Source organism: Platichthys flesus, chromosome 19, assembly GCF_949316205.1.
Source record: "Platichthys flesus chromosome 19, fPlaFle2.1, whole genome shotgun sequence".
Taxonomy (NCBI): domain Eukaryota; kingdom Metazoa; phylum Chordata; class Actinopteri; order Pleuronectiformes; family Pleuronectidae; genus Platichthys; species Platichthys flesus.
Window position 1 is genome coordinate 15,798,211 of NC_084963.1, and position 22,051 is coordinate 15,820,261.

The window sequence follows — 22,051 nt, forward strand, 5'->3', positions numbered from 1 at the left end:
CTAGGTCAACAGAAGTACATTTTGGAGTTCAAGAAACCTGCATGAGCTTCATTCGAATGGTGACAATAATACACATTAGGTTTAAGTTACCAAATGCTCATATTAATTACTGCAAACAAAACAGTGGACTTCCTTGTTTACTCTGGTCATAGCCTCTGGAGCCAATTATCCACACACACAAATTCCAGCGTTTCTACAATGACAATTTTATTGATTATCACTTATTACTATAATGTTCTGATTAAGTTTTTTTGGACCCAATCTTTTTAATATTTTGTATCTGTGCAATCTCCTATACTTAATTTACGTTACCTCAATAACAGAGCTGTAGACTAGTTCTCACAGGCTTTATTTGTCATGAGCGTCTTGATCCAAATACTAAAGGTCATGGTTCAATAATATAATGTTTAGAGGATTCATTTATTGATATTATGTAATATATTAACTATTAACTTTGTTATTCTCATAAAACACAAATGGAGGAGTAGGAGAGGAGAGGGCTCTTGATCAAAGTCTGCCACTATTACCAAGGTCTTGTTTTTACATGAATGAGGAGGGTCAAAGGGGCAACTGGCTCAGATGTTAGAGACCGGTACACTTACAGCACAGGCACACACTCCCACCGCCCCAGCCCTCATTTTAGAAGCACTGGCTAAAGGTTAATTCTCTCCGCTACCTGCAGAGGAGAAGGGGGGGGGAAGAAAACAGAGCGGGGGGATCAAAGCTTTTAAGCATGCATTCCAGTGAATTTAAAATTCATATACAGCATGTTTGGAAATTATATCTGATCCAACCTGACTGGCTCTGGCAGAATAAGCACAAAAGAATTTGAACAGTGAGGCACACTCTAAAATTAATATAAATGGATTTCTTCAGGACATGCAAACAAACTGTACTGAGCACAAAACAAAGAATTAAAAGTGCAACTCCCTGTTTTAACCACTATTGCAATATATGGTTAATTCCAATCAAAGACCATTTATCAATTATACAGCTTTAGGACATGTGTATAAACCAAATTGTCACTGGTCGGCTGTTTCCTTATAATATTTAAGGAATGGGTATTCATCACGAAAACTATTGTGTACTGCTATGGAATTAAAGAAATTGTTTATTTCAGAAATTAGAATAATTTCCTTGAGGTCCCTTTTTAATATAGTTGCTCCATTAGGAATGTCAAAAACATTCGATTAACTTGTTTAATGTCCCTTGCATTCACTGACGGCTCACTTTGAATAACCGCACAGCTGTGTCTGTTGACTCCTGAGCTGTCTTCTTTTCCCAGAGGAGTCATTCCTCACCTGCCCACTTGTCGCACCTCTTCTGTTTTCCCAACCGGACGGTCTTCAGATTAGGTCACCTGCTTGCATACATGTTCCTGGTTTCCCTGTAGGTTATTGCTGCAGATTTATGGCAGTAATCTGTGTGAATGGTATGGTTATGTAAACTGCCCTTATAAAGGCTCATTCATGCTTCTGTGTCAAAGCTTCACCGCAGCATTTCATAGTTGTGCGTAGGCATGTGTAAAACAAACTGAAGTGGTTCTTTGCTGATGTTGAGTGTCTTTCGGTTCTGGGTCTGCTTATTTACAAATTATCTGCCGTCTCTTTACTTCAGAACAATGGCAAGTGTTACTAAGAGCAATTTTTTATTAATTAACTAGTTAAATGTATTAATTTGTAACGTGATATTTTTGCTTGCTCATTTCATCATCTGCTAACATGGATGAAGCAGGGTTTGTAAGCTATACTAAAGCCAGCCAGTAGGGGGCATTTAAGATCTTTTGGCTTCACTTTAGTTAGCGGTCATGTTTTCTTTGTGTATTTAGTGGTTGGGACAAGTGTGAAATAGATTCATGTTTATATAGAGTCTATGTCTTCAAGGAAACTTGATTTATTGAAACGTTTTTTGTGAATTGGAGTCAACAGAGAGCTTGCAGACACTGAAATGTTAAAGTCTGTCAACACATTCTCTTTTTCTTCTAACAGAGTACCTCTTTCAAGACTGCCAGAGTAGGTGGCAAATGATGACAAAGCTAGCTTGATGACCGCCTTGTCTATGCTTTAAGCTGCTTGCAATCAATGCCATCCCTGCATAAAAGCTCAGTCCTTCATTGAGGAATGAGAAAAGATCCAGATGGTTTAGGAACAGACTGAGCCACCACCTATGCTTTTTGACTCACTAGCACCTCTCACCTTCAGCCACGTTTGAACGATAACAACAGGTTTGCAGTTTCACATTACTCCATTTCCACCTGTCTTCAGCAACACCTGCACAAGCGGCAGAGAGCTCAAGGCAGATGCAGTGAGAATTAGGACATTTCAAGGCAAGTTCTCTCTAATTTATGAGGCGATACATAATTTTGTCAGTGCTAAATAAAACAGCAAAGTGTTATTTACCATTTTATAGCCCTAGCATAAATTATGACTTCATAAAAGTTTTAGCAGTTGTTTGTGGAAAAGACAACGATAAATATTGTTTAACATTCCTACTCATATTCACAATATTTTGTGTTCCGGCACTGTTTCGGTTTAATGATGCACTTGATAGGTCTGCCGTATTGTGGCAAACTGGCAGCCACATATTGGTCTGAGAACAAATACATCTTATTTAAAGCTTTGAATTAAAGTCAGACTAATTAGAGCTCTGAATAGCCTGACATATTTAAATGTATACACAATATCCTTTATGATAATTTGTGTCAGATATGGTTTTTCCAGCATAAAAGTTCAATAACCACTAAACACAAATTCTCCTCCTTTACTGATTATAACATTTTCTGTGTAAAGTGCATGCACTAACAGCAACTGATAGTCGCATACTGGATGATAGCAGAGTTCCAAATCAGTTGTGATGTTAGAAAAATCAAGCTTGTTTAAGATTTATGGTGACATTTATCTTTTTATCCTTAAGTAAAGGGAATGAGGATCTGAATTTGTGATGGGTCAAAGGTTTGCATTCTGCGTACACTGGGTGATTTATCAACATTAATAGCTCCATGTCTAGTTTTGTCCCTCTTGTATTACAGTCACAAGCCACATAAGCAACTGCAATGCTTTTGCGTTATCATGAGCCGTTCTTTGAACGCCATCAAGGATAAATGACAGGAGAATTAAAGAGGAGCAAGTGATACAACACAATGTCAGCGTGCTGGTCAAAGCGGTTATGAATGAAAGTATTCACATGTTCATACAATCAGTCAGTGTGAAGGGCTTCAAATTCAAATGGGTCAAGAATGAGGAATAATCATTTCTATCTTAACTGCATTTTAAACATATGTTCATGTAAAAACTCTAAAACAATGAAATTCACTAATTACGAGTATATAAATACGGTATATAAATAAGGTAATGTGCTAGCCATTGTGAAAGCAATTTTATAGCAGGAGCACGACAGGTGAAACCGATGCCATGAACAATGTCCCTATCCCACCTCAAGGTGGGTTGGTCATTTGTTTTTGATGAAATCCTCCTCACATCCAGATAGCCATCAATAAATTGTCTGAACAGAAATAAAGCAGGACTGTATATAAGGAATCGCTGGCGTACCAGTCTGCCAATAACCAACCTACCTGCCTGTATGCATTCTGCTGTGCTCTCGCGACGATAGCAAGTAGTTAGCAGGCGAGTCACAGTATGTGTTTTGGGGTCGTAACTTTGACGAGAGGGCTGATGGGAGTCAAAGTGATGCATCAGTTGTATAATTTCAAGCAGCCCTAGTAGCTTGCTCTTGCTATCTTGTCCAGGGTAACCAATCCTATAGCTATGAGATCACAAATAATAACACAAGGTAAATCAGAATTGAACATTGTGTGATGATATTTACACCTTGGTCTTTGCACAGTGACATGTATATTTCCTTCTTTTCCCATTTCACACCTGCCCACACAGACTGACCGCTTTTCACTTCTGTTAATCACCCGAGTCATCTTGTGATCAGCAGCCTATACCCTGATTAGGTCACCAGTCCAAAACATAGCTGACACAGAGTCAGACAACCCTTCACACTCACATTATCACCTTAGGGCATGTGGCCGAGTTTCTTATCCTCTAGGTATCTGGATTGTGAGAGGGGAAGATGCAAACTCCAAAGTTCCGGCAAGTATCAGGTAAGTTCAGAACCTTCTTGCTATGGGGCAACAATGCTTATCCCTGCAGCACTGTGCCATCCAATGCATGAGGGTAAGAGACATAAATCAAGAGGAATGGCTGATGATGTAGGAAGGAAAGACAATAACAAAGACATGCAGGCAAATCAATAGCACCAACAACCACAATTACGTCTTATGAGATCCCATGGCCTCAACAGAGAAAAGTTCGACAGTCAACAAATCACATTTACTTACACACACACAGACACACACAGGGTCTAAAACTCTTAGATGTAAATAAATCTAAATTATGCAGCGGCGATTGACATGTTGTACCGACATAACGACAAGTACAAAAGTCCACAGCAGCAGAGCGGCAATTTATCTTGCCTCAATAATTAAGTTAATTTAAGACATAACAAAAGAAGACCTGTGCACTGCAGTACTTTATATTCTTTATTCTGCACTACATTAACACCAACACACACACACATATCTGTCACTCCCTCTTTCAAACTCGCATGGGATCTCACAAAGGAGCTGCCAGTTATCAAAACAGCATAATGATATAGGCACTATTCCCCGAAGGAGCTAATGGGCTGCTGTAATGAAATGACACAGTGGGAGGAAGAATGGACATGCAAAAATGTGCCCATATTCATCACAGTGAAAGAAAAGGGGAAAAAGATAGATGGAAGTAATATGAAACCAGACGTGGAAGTCAAAGCAGCGCGTCTAATATACAAAAAGGAAACCAGACCTTCCAAATATTCCTTATATAATATATCATATCATATTGAAGTAACAAACAGCAAATGACAATGTGGAATAAAAATTTGATAGAGATATTAGCTTAAGGCATAGCATTGAGCAAAATGTCTCATCTTGAAAAGGTATATTACGCAATTTTTTATGGAAGATGGTTTGATTAATAAAATATAGTAATAGGGTCTTGATCCACTATGGTAGTGTACATACCTTCACCAAGGCCCAACAGTCCCCTGATAAACCACACAATTCAATAGAACCAGATTATTATTATTTGGATCCGGACCAAATTGGATACACTCATGGATAACAGTCCCTTGATTTCTTGAATTAAGATTTATTAATGTTTAAAATCTGCACCACAAAATTGTGGTTTCTTCCCCAACAACTACCACAACCTTCCACCAATTTTCTTGGTCATCCACCCAGTGACAAACCAACAAACAAATAAATGGACAGGAGTGAAAACATAACCTCATTGTTTAAATTTAAAATGCAAGGCCATGGCCATACAATATTGGATGCAGCTTTTCACATTTGTTCAAAGAACCAACAGAGTAATATCACTTGACCTGGCCTAACACGAACACGCCTTAAAAAATAAATGTCTTCCATTTCAATATTGTTTTGTCAGTATTAAAGATAACCTTTTTGTTTGTACTCTCCTCTGTGTTACACATCAGGGCTGCGGAGGTTAGCTCTTCTTGTTTGCTAGGTCTTGTTTTGAGTCATACATCCCAGGAAGTTACTACAGACATGTTTAAGTTGGTGAGAAGAAGGAACAACAGCATTTCTTCTCCAGCAGAACATGATGCAGTTACCCAAGTGCATACATGTAATGTAGTATACCACATCCACCATAGAAACATATACTGACCAGTAATTTAAAGTCTATATAGCGTGGTTGAAGAACTTGGTAAATGATATCTGTGGCTATTGATTCCATTTAAGCAGTCAGATTAAATTATGGATTACCTGAATGCATCATCGAGGGGAAATGCGAAGACATAAGAGCGAGGAGAAACCATTGGAGACAGTTATAACATTATCGGTTTATGCTACGTCCTGGGAGTGTGGTGCACTTGCTTTGAAAATCCGACCTGTAGTTCCTGTAGGTTATCACACACCTTGTAGGTCAGCGCAGAGGGAGCCAGATGCCAGCCGCATATTCCCTCAGCGTGAGGGCTAAAACAAACACTGTATTCAGCGGACGACAAGGACAAAAATCTACACACTCACACTGACACTGTACTTAAAGCTCAAGAAGACGGCAAATGCTCTGATCCTCATTACCATTTATCATGACATCTATTCTATCATGTGCTGTGCAAATTAAGCTTCGCTATTGTGGCAGTAAATGCAAAATGCGAAACTTTTTTTTTTGTATAGACCTTTAATTTTCCTTGCCAGTTTCAGTTTGATTGTTGACATTCATTGGGTGAGACCAGGGAGGCCTGAATTATCGACTGACTATGGATCAGGACTTCTCAAGCCTGCAGCCATTAGCAGAGCCAGAGGTGCAGGCTCCTGCCCTGCTGCTCTGTAATTGGTCCCCTCAGAAGCTCCGGTGCACACAAACCTCACAGCCGCATTGGAACATTATACTGGAGAGAATCCCTGAGTGCAAACCACTTGGCATTGATTAGGTCACTCTATCACTTCAGTTTCTTCCTCCGAATTGTTTTCATCTCATTTCCTTTCACCTACAGATTACAATCAGCTGGGGTGGTCTGTGAGCAAACCCTACAAGTCGAGATAGAGCGGAGGAGAGAGAGGAGAAAACGGCTGGAACAAATGGGAGATGACTCAGGAGTGCCTACTGGGTAATTGGGTTTTATCCTCTCATTTTATCAGGCCTTGTTTTGGATTACAGCTCCACAACACACACACGTACACAGGGAAAAGAAAACGGATACCTAGACTTTAGCACATCTTCATATAACTGATTAGAGGTGGGAGAGTGAGAGCACAGCTGCAGCCTCATTATGACACTCCACTGAAGAAAAGCTTGACCGTTCTGTGGAAAGTTTTTTTTTTTTATTATTTTCCTCGATAAATCTAACCATTTATTAGACACAGTCTGTAAGCACAACGCACACAAAAATGTCAACGCGAGATGCTGCTGAACAATAGCGTGTCTTTTCTTTTTCCACATTCTAATTCAAGGCATGCTCATTTCAACCTGACATTTCAATTTCAGAAGCTTCTACAATTCAGTGCTTTGAATATGGGTTTTTGTCAGTACATGTGCATGTTCGGGTTTGAGATGGCGACAGGCTGACAATTCAAGGCAGGACTCATCCGGCAGGAACTGTAGATCTCCAAGCGTCTTAATACGTTGGGTTTCACACCTTTTCATACAGTGACTTTAGACAAGGAAATGGTGCTGTTAAAAAAGTAATTCATGGTAAACATCACATCACTCAGCATTAAATGTTCACTGACTTTACAGGCACTTTATTCAAGGACCTACGTTTCAGAGCTTTTGTGGTAAAAGCACTGTGGGAGCACATTTATCCTTTTCTATTCATTAACAACTTAATTGTAACACTTTATGCCATGATGATGGCTATTTAAAAGTTGTATCTAATTGCGAATTTAAAGAAGCCTCATGGACAGTTTTGATTTGAACAAACTTTCAATCAATAAAATTCCTCATTGTTAGAAAAACCATACATGTATAAGCATGGGTATAGTGTACAATGTGGAAAGACATATGATAGACCATATTTAGTCTTATCACTGCAGAAATGTCATGTTTTATTTACCACATGATTTAAGACATTTCTTATTATAGTGTTGTAGAACTACAACACTAACTACTAACTATACAACTACAGTATAGCCAATGTTTCCATGTTTCATCTGATATACACCAACAATGCCTGTTGTTACATTACATTACATTACATTACATGTCATTTAGCTGACGCTTTTGTCCAAAGCGACTTACATTTTTAGAACACTCAACATTTATGAGGGGCCATTTAGGGGTTCAGTATCTTGCCAAGGACACTTAGGCATGCAGATGGGAAAGAGTGGGATTCGAACCAGCAACCTTCTTGTTGCAGAGCACCCACTCTATCCCCTAGGCCACGCTCTCCCCTACTGTTGTACTGCATATTTGCAATTACATTTTAGAGATAGCTCTGCTAAAAAAGTGCAGTGTGAACAAATAAATTTGTTCATTCATTCATTCATTAAGCCACAACAGTTTGTGTGGCTTATATGGAATGTGCAGAGCTTTCAGCGGACTTTTTAACGCTTACTGTGCAATCGTCGAGTTGCTGCCACTAGTTGTTTTCCAAAGTATGCGGTCTAATAAGGAAGTCCCTTGTCTGTGCAATCTATGCAATTCTAAAATGTGTTTAGTCATCATTTACTTGCTAATATTTGGGAAACGCTGAAGATGATTCTCTGCTTCCTACTCAGCACAACCTCTCAGCAGAAAGCGCACACTCATATTCATGTAGAGCACGAGGAAGAGGGATTGATACAGACGGATAAGCAATAGTGTGTCCACACCAACAGTCCCACCTGTCAAAGACTGACTGGCCATCGGGAGCACCAGGAGAAATCCTGCCACATCAGTGGCCCAGTGGAGAGTCGCGGAGTCCATACAGCTTTTATTATCAACAGCAGGCAAGCAGAACAAAGAACAGCAGCAGTTCCTGATTTCCACACCAGTCAGGGGATCCTCAGCAGGGAGGAGTCGGTACAACACAGTTTGTATCCTATTCAGTGTGAAACATAGGCACATTTCCAAATCATAATGCTCACATTGTTTTGAAGGGAGCACTAGTACAAAGTATACAGGCAAAACAATTTGCAAATTGTTAACCCATTAAGACCTAAGGCCCCGCAACAAATACTCTTAAACCCTAGTTTTGTTTGAAAACCCTCACCTAAATCCTGAGGGTTTTCTGAGAAGCTGAATGAAATAACAATATTATTTATGTCTCGGCCTCTGAAGCATATAAAATGTGGCTTTCATTGTGAAGCATTTCCTATTCCCCCAAACCTCGGAGGAGCGAATAAGACAGACCCCCCGCCCCATCTTCTTCCTCATCTAACATGTATCTTACCGACTGAGGTAGGTCTCAATCTTCATCATTACTTTCATTGTTGTTTTCATCAATGACCCACTGCTGTAATCTGTCTCAACATCGCTCCCCTTGCTCAGATCACCAGCCATTGTCTGAAACACCACTTGGAAAAACCTTTTTCTCTTACAAAAAAAATACATTTAACCACAAAGCATTTTGCCTTTCCTGCGAGCAGTTCAGCGAATCACAGTGTCTTGACATGTCTTGAAAACAATGGGGGAAACACACCTGTCGCATTTAGTCTTAATGAGTTAATCAAAAAATGTTGCTCAAATTAAAAGCTGCTGTGATAAAGTAGGAAGCTGGACTTGATTGCGTAGTCGGATGTTTGGTCGGCAGCCAACGCTGATGGATATCTCGGCACATACTGTTGTCATTCAAATGAGATTCTTTTGAAAGAGCACATCTGTCTCTCCACATCCTGGACCAGCTGCAGTTATTCCTCTCGGCTGCTTAAACGTAGAGGCTGCTTTAAATAATATTGCCTACGAATACCATACAGGTCCCATGCCAGGAGCATCTCAGCCACTTCAACAGTGTGGATCTTTAAGGTGTTTTTAACAGTTATTGTACAACAGTGGACATCTAGAGCTTGGAGGCAGTGAAAGCTCTTCAGACAGATGTAACCAAAAATGGTTTAAAAAAATAAAAGGTTTAGACCAGCATTTATTACTTAACTCCTAAATAATACATGTACTGTATGTAGGAGCACTGGCCTTCTATTTCCCTGCATTGTCTTTAGATCTGTGGCCCAGTTGATGTAAAGCAGCCAGGATGAAATGAAGTAGAAATGGGCAAAGCTTTTTATTGATTGTGCTGCCTGTGAGGTGAAACAAAAGAAGCCTCTAAATGAATGTAGCCACGTCGATGCACAGAATAGATGTTATCTATCTTAATGACAAAAGGGAGTCCTTGGCTCAAGGGGAACCTCATCAAAGCTACACATGCATAACCTTGCACCATAGCTCAGAAAGCAGCAGTAAACAAACAACTGTACCTATGGATATACATTTAAATTCAACTGTTCCAAGTCATTAAGCATTGTCAATACACAGGAGAAAAGGACTTTAATACAGTCCTGGAAGAATCTAAATATGTTTTTAATGTCCATGTTTTTAGTTTTTTTTTAAACTGCTTACATTATTCCCATTTAAATGTAAATCAGTTAAACAAACAGAATTTTGCATTCATCATTGGAAAGACAGTATATTAAACAAACGTGGCCAACCAGCAGGCAAAGATCACAGAAAGGTCATATGGCTGTAAAATCGCTGAGAAGAATCCGGGCAAGGATGATATGTGATGGAGAATAGATGCTGAAAGAAAAAAATGTGCTGTCTCGTCAACAGTCAACGGCACAGACAGATCGCTCTCTATGAAAACAATAAAAGCCAATATAAATGGTGAAAGCCTGAATTGATAGACAAAGAAAAACTGAGACACTGGTGTTACGGAGCTGATGGGTGAGTGTTCAGGGTTGAGGGAGGGCTGCACTGAGGTGGAGCTGGAGCGTTAGAAAGAGCAGAGAAACTCTGCAGGTCTGACTTTAGTGTGAAGTGACATTTTGCCACCGAGCAGCTTCACGAGGGAGAATACAAGCTGTACCAGAGATATCCGAGAACGGGCAGGACAGCTAACTTGTGTCTGCCGTTAGGGTTGAAGAGGTGACGGATGAAGGCCAGCAAAGGGGAAAAAATGGCAAGTGTTTTCTTAGTTGCTGTTGGGAATCACACTTCAGCCGACGTAGGAGCTATAACCTGCTTGAAACGTTGATGTCAGCCCTCGTCTGTTTGCTGCTCTCGTCTCTATGCTCACACATACAACCGGATTCCCAATAAAGCTGCTCTCATTTACAGAATTTTCTGTTTCTGGTTTCAGACAGTTCGTCATTGGTATCCCGTGTTAGAAAGCAGTCACTTCCTAGCCATTGACAAGCTGTTTCAGCTCAGCTTTGCTAAAATTCCGGATCTTGGAACAAAAGTAATGTCGTCTAACCCATGAACTATGTAAACAAATATGTAAAAATAATCTACTATGGCTTGGCTCAATACTTGGTGAATAATTGTTTACTGAGAGATGTGCGTCCATTTAGCCTAGTATGTCCAGCTAATCCATATTTTGTATTATATAATGAATCAATACTCCATGTGTGTAAATGTATTGTATTTTACATTAATCTGAGTTGTGATTAAATCCCAACTGACAGACATGATGATATTAGTCCCATTTTAATATTTTCTGCACCTATAAGTAGTGTCATAATGCTCATATAATGTCTAGACGTGGATTTCATTTTCTCATGTTCTCGGAGACATGAAACATGTTAGACACGATTATCTTTTCCGAGCTGGAGTTTCTAAACACTGTTGCCCGTCGTTGTTTATCAAACGTGATGAATAGTTGTATTTCACCCTTACTTTAGTCAAGTCACAGAACACAGCCCTGGCAAACAAGCCACAGACCGACAAAGAGATTTATTGTCCAGCTCGGTTCACCTCTTGTTGTTATTTGCTGACATCAAACTTAGAAAGAAAAGTTTATTCTTGATTTTTCTCTCTCCTCCTCGCCTTGAGCTCCGTCTATTCAAATTAAAACGCCTGTATATACATCATCTCACAGTGAATTCATAACATTGCAACGGAAGGTCTCACACAAACGCTTTCAAAAACTCAGCGAATGTAGAAGAATACCACAAATTACCTATTTTGGATTCAAAATAGCAATTATTGCCTAAAGAAGGTTTGCATTTGCATGTTTTGAGATGATGCTCTGACCATTTCGGATTGAATTTATGAAGTCACCTGTAACATTCAAGGTGTTCGCCTTTACATTCAAAATTAATGGTTGTGTTGTCAGCCTCGACTCCAGTGAAGTGTGACCACAATTTTCAACATTCTCTCCCTGCCATTGTCGCCAGGGCTTTTGTGTGTGTGTGTGTGTGTGTGTGTGTGTGTGTGTGTGTGTGTGTGTGTGTGTGTGTGTGTGTGTGTGTGTGTGTGTGTGTGTGTGTGTGTGTGTGTGTGTGTGTGTGTGTGTGTTTGCAATCATTGTGTCACACAGATCTGCCCCCCGCTCAGAGCGCGATTTCTTGTCTGGATCTGTTATACAGCATCATAGACAAATGTCTTAATCAGAAATGTTACTTGTTAGATAGAATCTGCAAGATGATGTTTATGTTGCAATAACAAATTGAAAATATTTTTCTAATTTCTCTCGTACCAACAACTGAACCAATTACATCGGAGGTTACCAATACAACACAGTCTTTCATACTTTAACCCTGGATATAACAGAATTTCCATAGACATCCCTACAAACGTTTGTGTTTCTAAGGGCCAGCCAAAGACTGCAAATCAAGTGCTTGTATCATTCAGTCAGTATTAAACTTGTATTCACGGTATTTCTTAATGTATTTTAGGTTAATTTTCCTTTTCTGCCAATGTCGCAATTTCCTTTGAATTCTTGTTATTTTAAGATTCATGAAATGCAGATTAAAGAAATTGGATCAGTTTTTAATATAGTCTGTATGCCCCGAGTTCACTGTGGTACAAAGTCTGAATGTAAATCATTATTTCTTTCTCCAATCCGAGTTCAGTTTTGATATGATTCAGCACAGCACTTCTGAAAGACAGTGCCTCTGAATCTTGCCCCTTTTGTCTGCAGGACTGAGGATTTCTTATGAAAAGCTCAGAACGCGTCTTCAAAGGGTAATGGAATTCCATTCTGTTTTATATTATGAATGACAGAGCTTTGTTGGTTTTACAACATACGGTTACACATCACTACAGAGAGGTATTATCTAGGTTTCATATGCCAACAGGGACTCTTAAATCCCATCCAGCATCTCTGACACCCACAAAAGCACCAAATGGCTGTTGAGGAAAGACAGGGCTGCATGAAATATAGCCGGGCATAGTCCTTTTCTATAGCTCGGGGTGTCATCTGAATTTTTTTTGCTGGATGGAGAGGCAATGCTGGGGCCTCGCTTGGATTCAGAAAATAGCTTCTAGATATAAGAAATGGGGATAAGCCGCAAAAACAGCTCCCCGACCATTAACCAACCTTTCAACAACACTGTGTTCTTGAGAAAGAAACAGGACGAAGACAAAGCAAAAACCAGAGCCAGCACATGGAATGGGACTGTATTTACGGTCACACATTAAACAAGGACGATCTCACCATTAGACAAGGACAATGTCAACATGGTTGATGACTCATGTATGTACAGCCATGACAGCATATGTACTAGAAGTACATGCTATGAGGGGTGTATTGTTTCTGAAGCACACTAACAAGGAAATGAATCCTTGCTCATCTCAATAGATTGCTTACGTTGTCTTTTTTTATGAGTATCCAATAAATTTCACATCAGTATTGTCATGTACCGTGGTGTGTGAGTGGTGATGGGTTTGTGCGTATACTCAGAATTGAAACTGACAGACCCTTAAAGAGAGAATAACCCAGAAAAAAGGGAAGTGAGGTGTTTATGTTGACGTCTAAACTTCTGTTGGATGTTTCCCTCAAACACTGTAGCACACACATATAAACATTGAGCCCCTGCCTTAATCCAATGCCATTAAATATTTATTTGCTTTTGATTACTCTTGAAATTAATTCATCATGGGGAGCAGCGACAGGTGCTCGCTGTTACTGACAAACTGCTGTGGCAGTTACTGATAATACAAGATACTTAGGTATTCTGCATTGTACCCATGCATTCCATCTTTCTCTTTCTCTCCCCTCTGCTTTTTTTTTCTCCCAACGCTCCCCTCTCCCTTGTTCTGCCTCTCCAAGCTCAGCTCTACGTTCTCTTTCAGTCAGGTGCTGGTGAGAAATGACAGCACAACCAAAACATTTGTCAGAGCAAGAATCCACTGAAACTAAATTACACCGGAAAAGGAATTGCGGGGGAGGACTGACCATCAAGAAAGGATGAAGGTGCGGGGTTTATATGAAATGAGAGTGCTTAAGAGGAAACGAAAGTGCTGCACATAGTTACGAGACCGGGAAATACAATAGCCCGAAAGAGGGCGGGAGATTGCTTGGCATCGAAGTGAATGGAGTAATGTTTGAATCTTGCCTTTGTGGTTATGCCCTTGAGTTAGCCAGTGAGGCATCGAATGGCGTGTTGTAGATTGGCAGTTATCTCCAAGGCTTCCCTTTTGGTGTTGTGAGAAAACACATGGCAGCAATGCTAGCTCTTATTGAACAACAAGCTTCAAGGCTGTGGAGACGAAGGCGGAACGGCACATCTGTAGGAGGCTACATTTGTCAGGCCTTCATTCTTCCCGCGATTCACCTTACAAAAGAGATGATGCTGTATAACAGTGCGTGCATAAATGTAAACAATCTGTGCAAATGTAAATACGTAATCCAACAGAATGATAAAAGCACATATACAAAGTAGTACATAACTCTGCATAAATGCCCAACCACTATTGGGGCCAATCAGGGCATCTGTATTAGATAGAAACCTTATCAGATGATGATCCGTCTTAAGTTTACTCTACTGTATTTTTGTGCACTTGCCTGCTTGTGTTGCACTGTGGGCCTCCTTTAAAGCAGTGTAAGCATTTTTGCTCCATACTGTGAGAATGTAATAAGTGCAATAAATTATTTTGGCACACCGGTTCAAGAGACTGAGTTTGGCTGTCCCGATTGGCAAAACACAAGGAATTGCTGAGCTCCAGCAGCTCTCACCACTAATATTAGGAAAGAGTGGTGTAAAAGCATTCAGTTTGCAGCTTATCATTTTGAATTACATTTCACATGAAATTACTAAAATGACAAATATTGCAGGCAGGAGGTAATATCAGCTGTCAATATCCTTCCATTATCTATACTGCTTATCCTGTAATGGACATTCGGGCAGCTGGTGCCAATCCCAGCTGGGCGAGGGGGGGGGGGGGGGGGGGTGGTGTACGTCTTATTTAGGTCTGCAGCGTATAGCAGGGCCAACACAGAGACAAATAATGATTCAGAGTTTTCTAGTGACGTAACCACAAATCTGCATTTCTTTTCACTGTGGGAGAAAGCCGGAGTAAATCCATGTAGACACGGGGAGAACACTCAAACACAGAAAGGCCTCTGCCAAGTTGCGATTTGAACTAGAACATTCTTGCTGTGGTGCTAGTGGTAATCAATGTTCTACCATGCCGCAAACTGTAGAAAAAGGTTGTTGATTTCAGATTAAGGCGGATGTTGTTAGGTTTGTGGGCCATCTGCAGGCTGCAATTGTTTTTATCTGTAAAGAAAGATAGGAAGGATCACATATCCTTCAAAGACACAGATCGAAACACCCCTAATAAACTCTGACTCTAAACCATATAGACTTAAATTGACAGCAGAGTAGAGAGTACCCAAATGAATCTACTGCTCAAAAAATATAAGGGAACACTTAAATCACACATTAGATCTTGATGAACGAATTATTCAAGTTGAAAATCCTTACTGATGTACATACTATAATTTGGTGAGAACAAAATGATGTAACAAGGGTCATTGGAAAACAGACATTTGGATGCTCCATTGAAATTGTGTCAGGGGAACTTGAGAGCCAGTCAATGGCATCAATGCCTTAGTCATCCACGAACTGCCTGAACGCTCTGGCCACCTGAGACCAGGCATTGTCCTGCACCAGCGTAAGGGTCTCTGAGAATTTCATCCCAGTTCTGAACAGCAGTCAAGGTACTGTTGGCTATGACATGGAGGTCTGTACGACCCTCCAAGGATATGCCTTCCCAGACCATCCCTGACCCACCACCAAACCGGTGACGCTGGATGATGTTACAGACAGCATTACATTCCCCGCAGCTTGTCCAGACTCTTTCACGCCTGTCACATGTGCTCAGTGTGAACCGGCTCTCATCTGTGAAGAGAACAGAGCGCCAATGGCGGAACTGCCAAATCTGGTGACAAATGCCAATCGAGCTGCACGGTGCTAGGCTGTGAGCACAGGTCCCACTAGAGGTCGCAGAGCCCTCATGCCACTATCATAGAGTCTGTTTCTGACAGTTTGGTCAGGAACATGCACACCTGTAGCCCGCTGGAGGTCATTTTGTTGGGATCATCCTGTTCTTCCTCGCACAAAGGAGCAGATAGCGGTCCTGCTACAGGGTTGATGGCCTTCTACGGACCTGTCCAGATCTCCTTGTGTAACTGCCGGTCCCCTCTTACCTTCTCCATGCTCTTGAGATTGTGCTGGGAGACACAGAAAGCCTTCTTGCAACTGCAAGAATGGATGGGCTTTCCTGGAGGAGCTGGACTACCTGGGCAACCTAATTGGGCTTCAGGTACTGCCTAATGATACCAGTGGTGACAAGGACACCAGTGGAACACAAAACTAATGAAGATTAGGTCAGGTTTTACTTCTCCATTGCACCTGTTGTCAATTGAATTTGCACCAAAACAGGTGAAACTGATTAATTATCACTTGTGCTTCCTAAAAGGACAGATTGATATCCCTGAAATTTAACTGACTTGCTGTTATATGTTATGACGATTAGGTGTTTCCTTAATTTTTTGGAGCAGTTATATTCAGTATAACAGCAATCAAATTGAGCAGAAATATTACGTTACATCAACAGATTTATAGTGAAAGCACTGTTGTTTTTTTATGGGAGCGAACAAAAGGATTCTCTTCCAATCAATTCCGCCTCTCTGGAGAATATCATGTACAAAGGCTTATTTACTGACCAGATTCCAAAGCCTTGATATCCCAGAGAAAAAAAGAAAACAATGGCTATTTTATTACTTAGAAGCTCTTTCCAAACCAGACACTCACCATTCCTATCTTTGTAATGAGTGTTTGCATATTTTTTATCATGAACATCATTCCCCATCATTTCTCCATTATTTGATGGAACAGCTTTGTGCTTTCAGTGTAGATGGTGTTTCCTATACCCCTGTTTGGCTGCTGGTGAGCTTACTTCCCCTTTTAATGTGGAGAAAAATTATGAGAGGAGGGGGTTGGTGAGTTGGATACAGAAATGGGCTCCCATTGAATAATGCAAGATAGAAACTGGGCAATGACCACCGTGCAATCTCCTACGGAACAGAAACAACTGTGGAAACCAGCCCGGCCGTCCTCGCGAATTCATCTCATGTGGAATGTCAGTTAAATCAAAGCTGGAGCTTGAGGTAGAGTCTGGCAGTCATTTGGGGGGGGGGTAAATAAAACATGGCAGAGATGACTCCATTGCCCTTTACCCCCTCCCCCTCCCCTATCTCTCTGTTTTTCTCTCTTGAGTTTTTTCACTTACACCGAGCTCAAGCCAGCAGCAGGAGGCACAGTGAGCTGCAGCTCCAGGACTCAGCCAATGTGAGCTTGTCGAATTTTACGACGCTAAAAGGAAAATTTGTGCAACTGAAATGTACTAGAATTATGTTTCGAGTTAGCATTTTGCAGTGTGGCTCTGTCTTGCTTGATGCTCAGTTTGTAGGAAGGCTCAAATGTCAGTTATCTTTCCTTAACTTCTGTATGATAACCTAGTGTCAATCAGACGTCGGTACGACAGGCGGCTGCATCCTTGCATTTCGACACAGAGTGGCCGTTTGCTTCAGGCTAACCACTTACAGGTCTTAAAGCTGTTGACATGTCAGTGTCATGGAAGGGGTTACATTTATTGATTTCACCCTGATAACCCTTTTACAGCCCATTAGGACCTAACTCGTGTTTTAAATCAAGCAGTCTATCCCATTAGTTTAAAGCATCCATTCTTAAAAAGGATAAGAATCTGGTATTATTCTTTTTTTTTATTATTGTTCACAAACTAACACGTTAATATGTCTCAAACATAATGACCGACTTCCCTAGTTTGTGTGTAGCACTCAGGGCCGAGCCGATTTATTAGGTCACTGAGGATGTAAATCTTCAACAAGATAGGTCGCAACTACAGCTTCATTTCTTAAAAGGGCAGAGTAATTTACCTAAAAAGCTGGGGAGTGTAATTTTTTAGGAAATATTACTCAAGCAATTGCAGAACCTGCCTTTGTAAGGAAATATTTTCAACCATGGATTAATGCACAGTTGGTGCCCTGCCATGTATTAGCAGCAGGAAGATGGTGTGACTCAAAATTAGAGCTGAATCGATCCGTCGATTTATCAGAGAAATTGTCTGCAAATATTTGGCTCATGAGTAAATGTAGAAACATCTAAAAATCTAGTCTAAATTGTCGATATTTACAGCAATTTCTGGACATTTTCTAGACCAAATAATCAACGAAGCAAAGTCACAAAAATCTGTGTTCAAGCTCTTATATCTGAAACACTGCAACTCTACCAGGCTTCATGTTTTTGTGACAATGTTTGCAGGCTCTTCATTTCCCATTGAACTAAAATCCACATGGAACTGGATATGTTTATGATACCAGAATCAGAACTTCCTCCAATAGAGCTGAAAATACTGACTCCGATATGAGTAAGTTCACAAATCTGAATGTTCCCATCAAATACCAATTTTGTGTGCCGGGGAAATCAATTCCGCTCCAAATCAGCAGTTGTGTCGTGCCGTCTCTGGCAAGTACTGTGTTTAGAGATGAATTTCTGGTATAGTGTAGCTTTGTCCAGACTTATTGGTTATATTTCATGCTGGCAAGTCCAACGAGTCCAACTGTGAAGTGCACCACACAGAGTTCAACTTAAACAGTTGTTCTTATAAACTGTAGCTGCACTGTAACAGCTTTTAAAGTGAGGTAATTATGTTAACCTGGATTTATTTATTTGGGGTCTTTTGTTGTTATGACTGTCAAACTGGATACACTAGATCTAAGTCATTCGTTCTCTGTATGATTCTGTTTTGAAAGGCCTGAGCCGGACAAAAATTATTGCAACAATCAATTCCATACAGGACGTTTTGATGTATTTTTTTTTAAATGCACTGGCATCCAGATGTCTAGTTATGGTCCAGGGGGAAGGGAAAATGACAATGGAACATCTCAACATGAGAAAAAACATTATTTGTGGTTGGCTTGAGTTGAAATAAATTGTCACTTGGCGTTTTCTAAGAAACCTGAATAGCTCTACTTGGACATAAATTTACTGTCAGAAACCGCTCGTGGCTTCTTCACCAAGGCAACACAAGTCGTGCAGCTCCACTCACATGCGACACACTCTGCTCGCATGTGAACATCTCCAGGCTGCGATGCCCTGGCTCACTCCGTCACTGTCGACACTGCCGCCGCGCTGCAAACACCTCTGTTGCATTCACTGCCGCTGCTCAACACTTCGACAGCCCCCGTCACCTCCCTGAAAGCACCTGTAGGCGCTGATTCAAGGTTTTTCTCCTTTAGGGTGAGTTTGTCATCATCAGTTCAGGCTCCCTCTACTCCATCAGTGCATTAAGCTTTAAATCGAACGCTTGCAGGTGAGTGGCGCTCCTTGCCAAGACATGAAGTATAGATGTGGATTCCTGAATTATAGCATATCTTGTAATTGACAAATAAATTCTAATCTGTAGGACAGGCAGTCCATATGTGTGTGTGACCAGAAGACTGCATTTTTCTTAAAGCCACGCTCCACAATTTCGCCTCGCCTGCAGATGTTACATTATTTAGTCAGATTTTGAGTGTTGACATCCATATTATTGCAACATAAATATTTATCTAACAGTCAGGCGGAGAGCCATCACAAACGCAGACACCTTTTAAAACATTGATTTATGAGGCTTATGAAAACTGCACCTTATACGCAATAGCACAATGTTTTTTACATCCTCCTTTCTGCCAAGCTTGGGTCGCACCTTCAAAATATCCAGCAACACTTCAGATGGAAATGCAGCCACAGTGGAAACGCTGCATGTGCAAATACAATGCACAGCCTGTTTGGAAAGGTGTCGTTGTGTCGAAAGGTGCCCCCCACCCCCATCAGATCAACTTTAAAAGACTGACGAAAAAACTCTCCTGATCCCTAGAAGCAAAGTTGCACTGAAGATCTGTCTGCACAATCTAATATTTATGGAACGCTAATTTCCAAGTTGAAGCTATATAATTTCAAAACTCGGGCTGCAAAAAAAGAGCCATCCAAAAACCTTGAGGCTACTTAAACTAATTGAATTGCAAATGCGTCTTTGTTGTACTGTCATGGGAGCTGAATGGATGTCAACAGGTCAGGATGGATTCACCAGAGGAATAAAACAATAAATAAATCGCTGACCAAATACAAACCCTTTTAGACAGAGAGGTGTTAGCATCTCCGTGTTCTCACAGGCTCACATCTCAGACTGTCAAATCACAGGTTTGTGCATCACCACTGGGGAACACACTGGGATCTAACAGCAGGGCTCATGTTTTGATGATACTGGCGGTTATGCTCCACAGAACCACCCAAATTTGCACATTCTCCGGACAATCGAAAAAGCTTGTGTCGCCAACAAATGTAGAAAAAAAATAAATAAATGGAATCAACAACTGTCCAAACAACCAATTAAAGTGGGCGCACAGCTCTTCAGCAATTATCTCCATTCATCACCGAGTATCTTTACTCGGTGCGAAACAAAAGCGGGGAGGGGGAGATGGAGCCTCCTCAAAACGGGACCATTTCTCATGGAACCCATTCATGCAGCCTAATGAAGGAGACTCTTCAGAAGCGGAGGGATTGAGCAGGTGACATGTATTCCCGAATGTTGTGCATGCATTGCAGCCATGATACAGACATACTACCACTTGGCATTGGCACAGGACAACAGAGCAGCCCGCAGGTGATGCGCAGTGATTTGAGATGTTTAATTTGCTCCTTTTAAAACGACTTCTTAGTTAAACTATAATGTCCCCTTTCCAATTAGTTCATTCAGCTCATAGTGAGCAGCAGTCTTGAAGTAATGTCTATCTCGAACAAAATGTGTTTTAAAAGTCGATGCTCATTTAATGGGTCCTAGTTCTACATGATGACATATTCCATTATTGTAATAAGCTTCTTTTTAAAGCGTTTAAAAAGGAAGAAAACAGGAAAGAAAACGACTCGAACAATCCCTCCAGCGAAGTGGCGCCTTGGAAATAAAAACTTCAGGTGCAGTGTGATTTGTTTTTTGTTGTCTTTCTTTTCATTCACGCAAACACAAACTGCTCAAACGTCACTTTTTCACCGACAGACCCACGCCACCTGTATGTCTCCCCGCGGGAGTGACAAGGAACAACAAGCCGCTGCAGAGTGCGTGCTCCGGGCTTACCTCTGGCCACCGTGGCCGGGACGAGCGGAGCGAGAAGCACGAGGGTGGCGGCGAAAGTCAAGTAGCATCCCCCCGAAAACTGTCCCATTACTGCGCAGCTCGTCGGCCTCCCCGTCCGCTCTGGGGGCACCGGGTCCGGGTCTCGAGCATCTGCTTGCCGGGCTTGAGGAGGCTCCGCCAAAAACACACGCCTCCGTGTCCGTGCCCCGGACCGACCAACCGACGCTGAGCTCCGGGCGTTGGGGCTCCGGAGGGGGAGAGCCGTCACCTCGAGGTATCGCAGTGCGGAGGTACGGGAGAGGAGGAGGAGGTGGGAGGAGGAGGAGGAGAGAAGGTGAGGAGGCTTCAGCTTCTCCGCGAGGAGCTATAACTAGGCAGGAGCGCGCGAGCCAACTGCTTTTGGGTCTGAGAGAGAGAGAGAGAGAGAAAGAGCGAGTGAGAGAGAGACACAGAAAGAGAAATTAAGAGAGAGGCGGGGGGGGGGGGTGTAAACCCTGTGGACCTGTTGAGATTTTTTAAAGAGTGTGTGTGTGTGTGTTTGTGTGTGAGAGTGTGTCGTGTTGTGGGGACTTATATGATTTGGTAAAAGGTTTGCATTTATATCACATGACATTACAGTTTGCCATTCACCCATTCATACCGTGCATCTATTAGCAGGGCGTTTTTGTTCTTGCCCACGGACACTTGATTGATACACTTGCAGATGGGGAAGACTGGGGGATCAAACCGCCGACCTTTTGGTTGGAGGACGAACGCTCTACCAGCCACCTAAAACTACCCCAAAAACTCTGTACACACTAGTTATGGGGACGAAAAGCAGGTCTTATAAATGTTTAGGGTTTGAATGTTTGATTTAGGTTTAGCTTGTGTGTGAGTGCTCCGAGGAGCACAAGCTCTGAGAGGTTTAGGTAAAAGTTAGGTTT

General features: G+C 41.4%; 1 protein-coding gene across 1 annotated transcript in view; it reads right to left on the reverse strand.

Annotated features, from left to right (window-relative positions):
• The window catches only part of LOC133975582 (netrin receptor UNC5D-like), a 173,211-nt gene extending 151,800 nt beyond the window's left edge, over nt 1-21,411 (reverse strand). Inside the window, exon 1 of the mRNA XM_062413565.1 lies at nt 21,129-21,411. Within this exon, the coding sequence (XP_062269549.1) occupies nt 21,129-21,216 (88 nt within the window). The 5' untranslated portion in view covers nt 21,217-21,411. The remainder of the gene's footprint in view (nt 1-21,128) is intronic.
• Nucleotides 21,412-22,051: the final 640 nt, after the last annotated feature.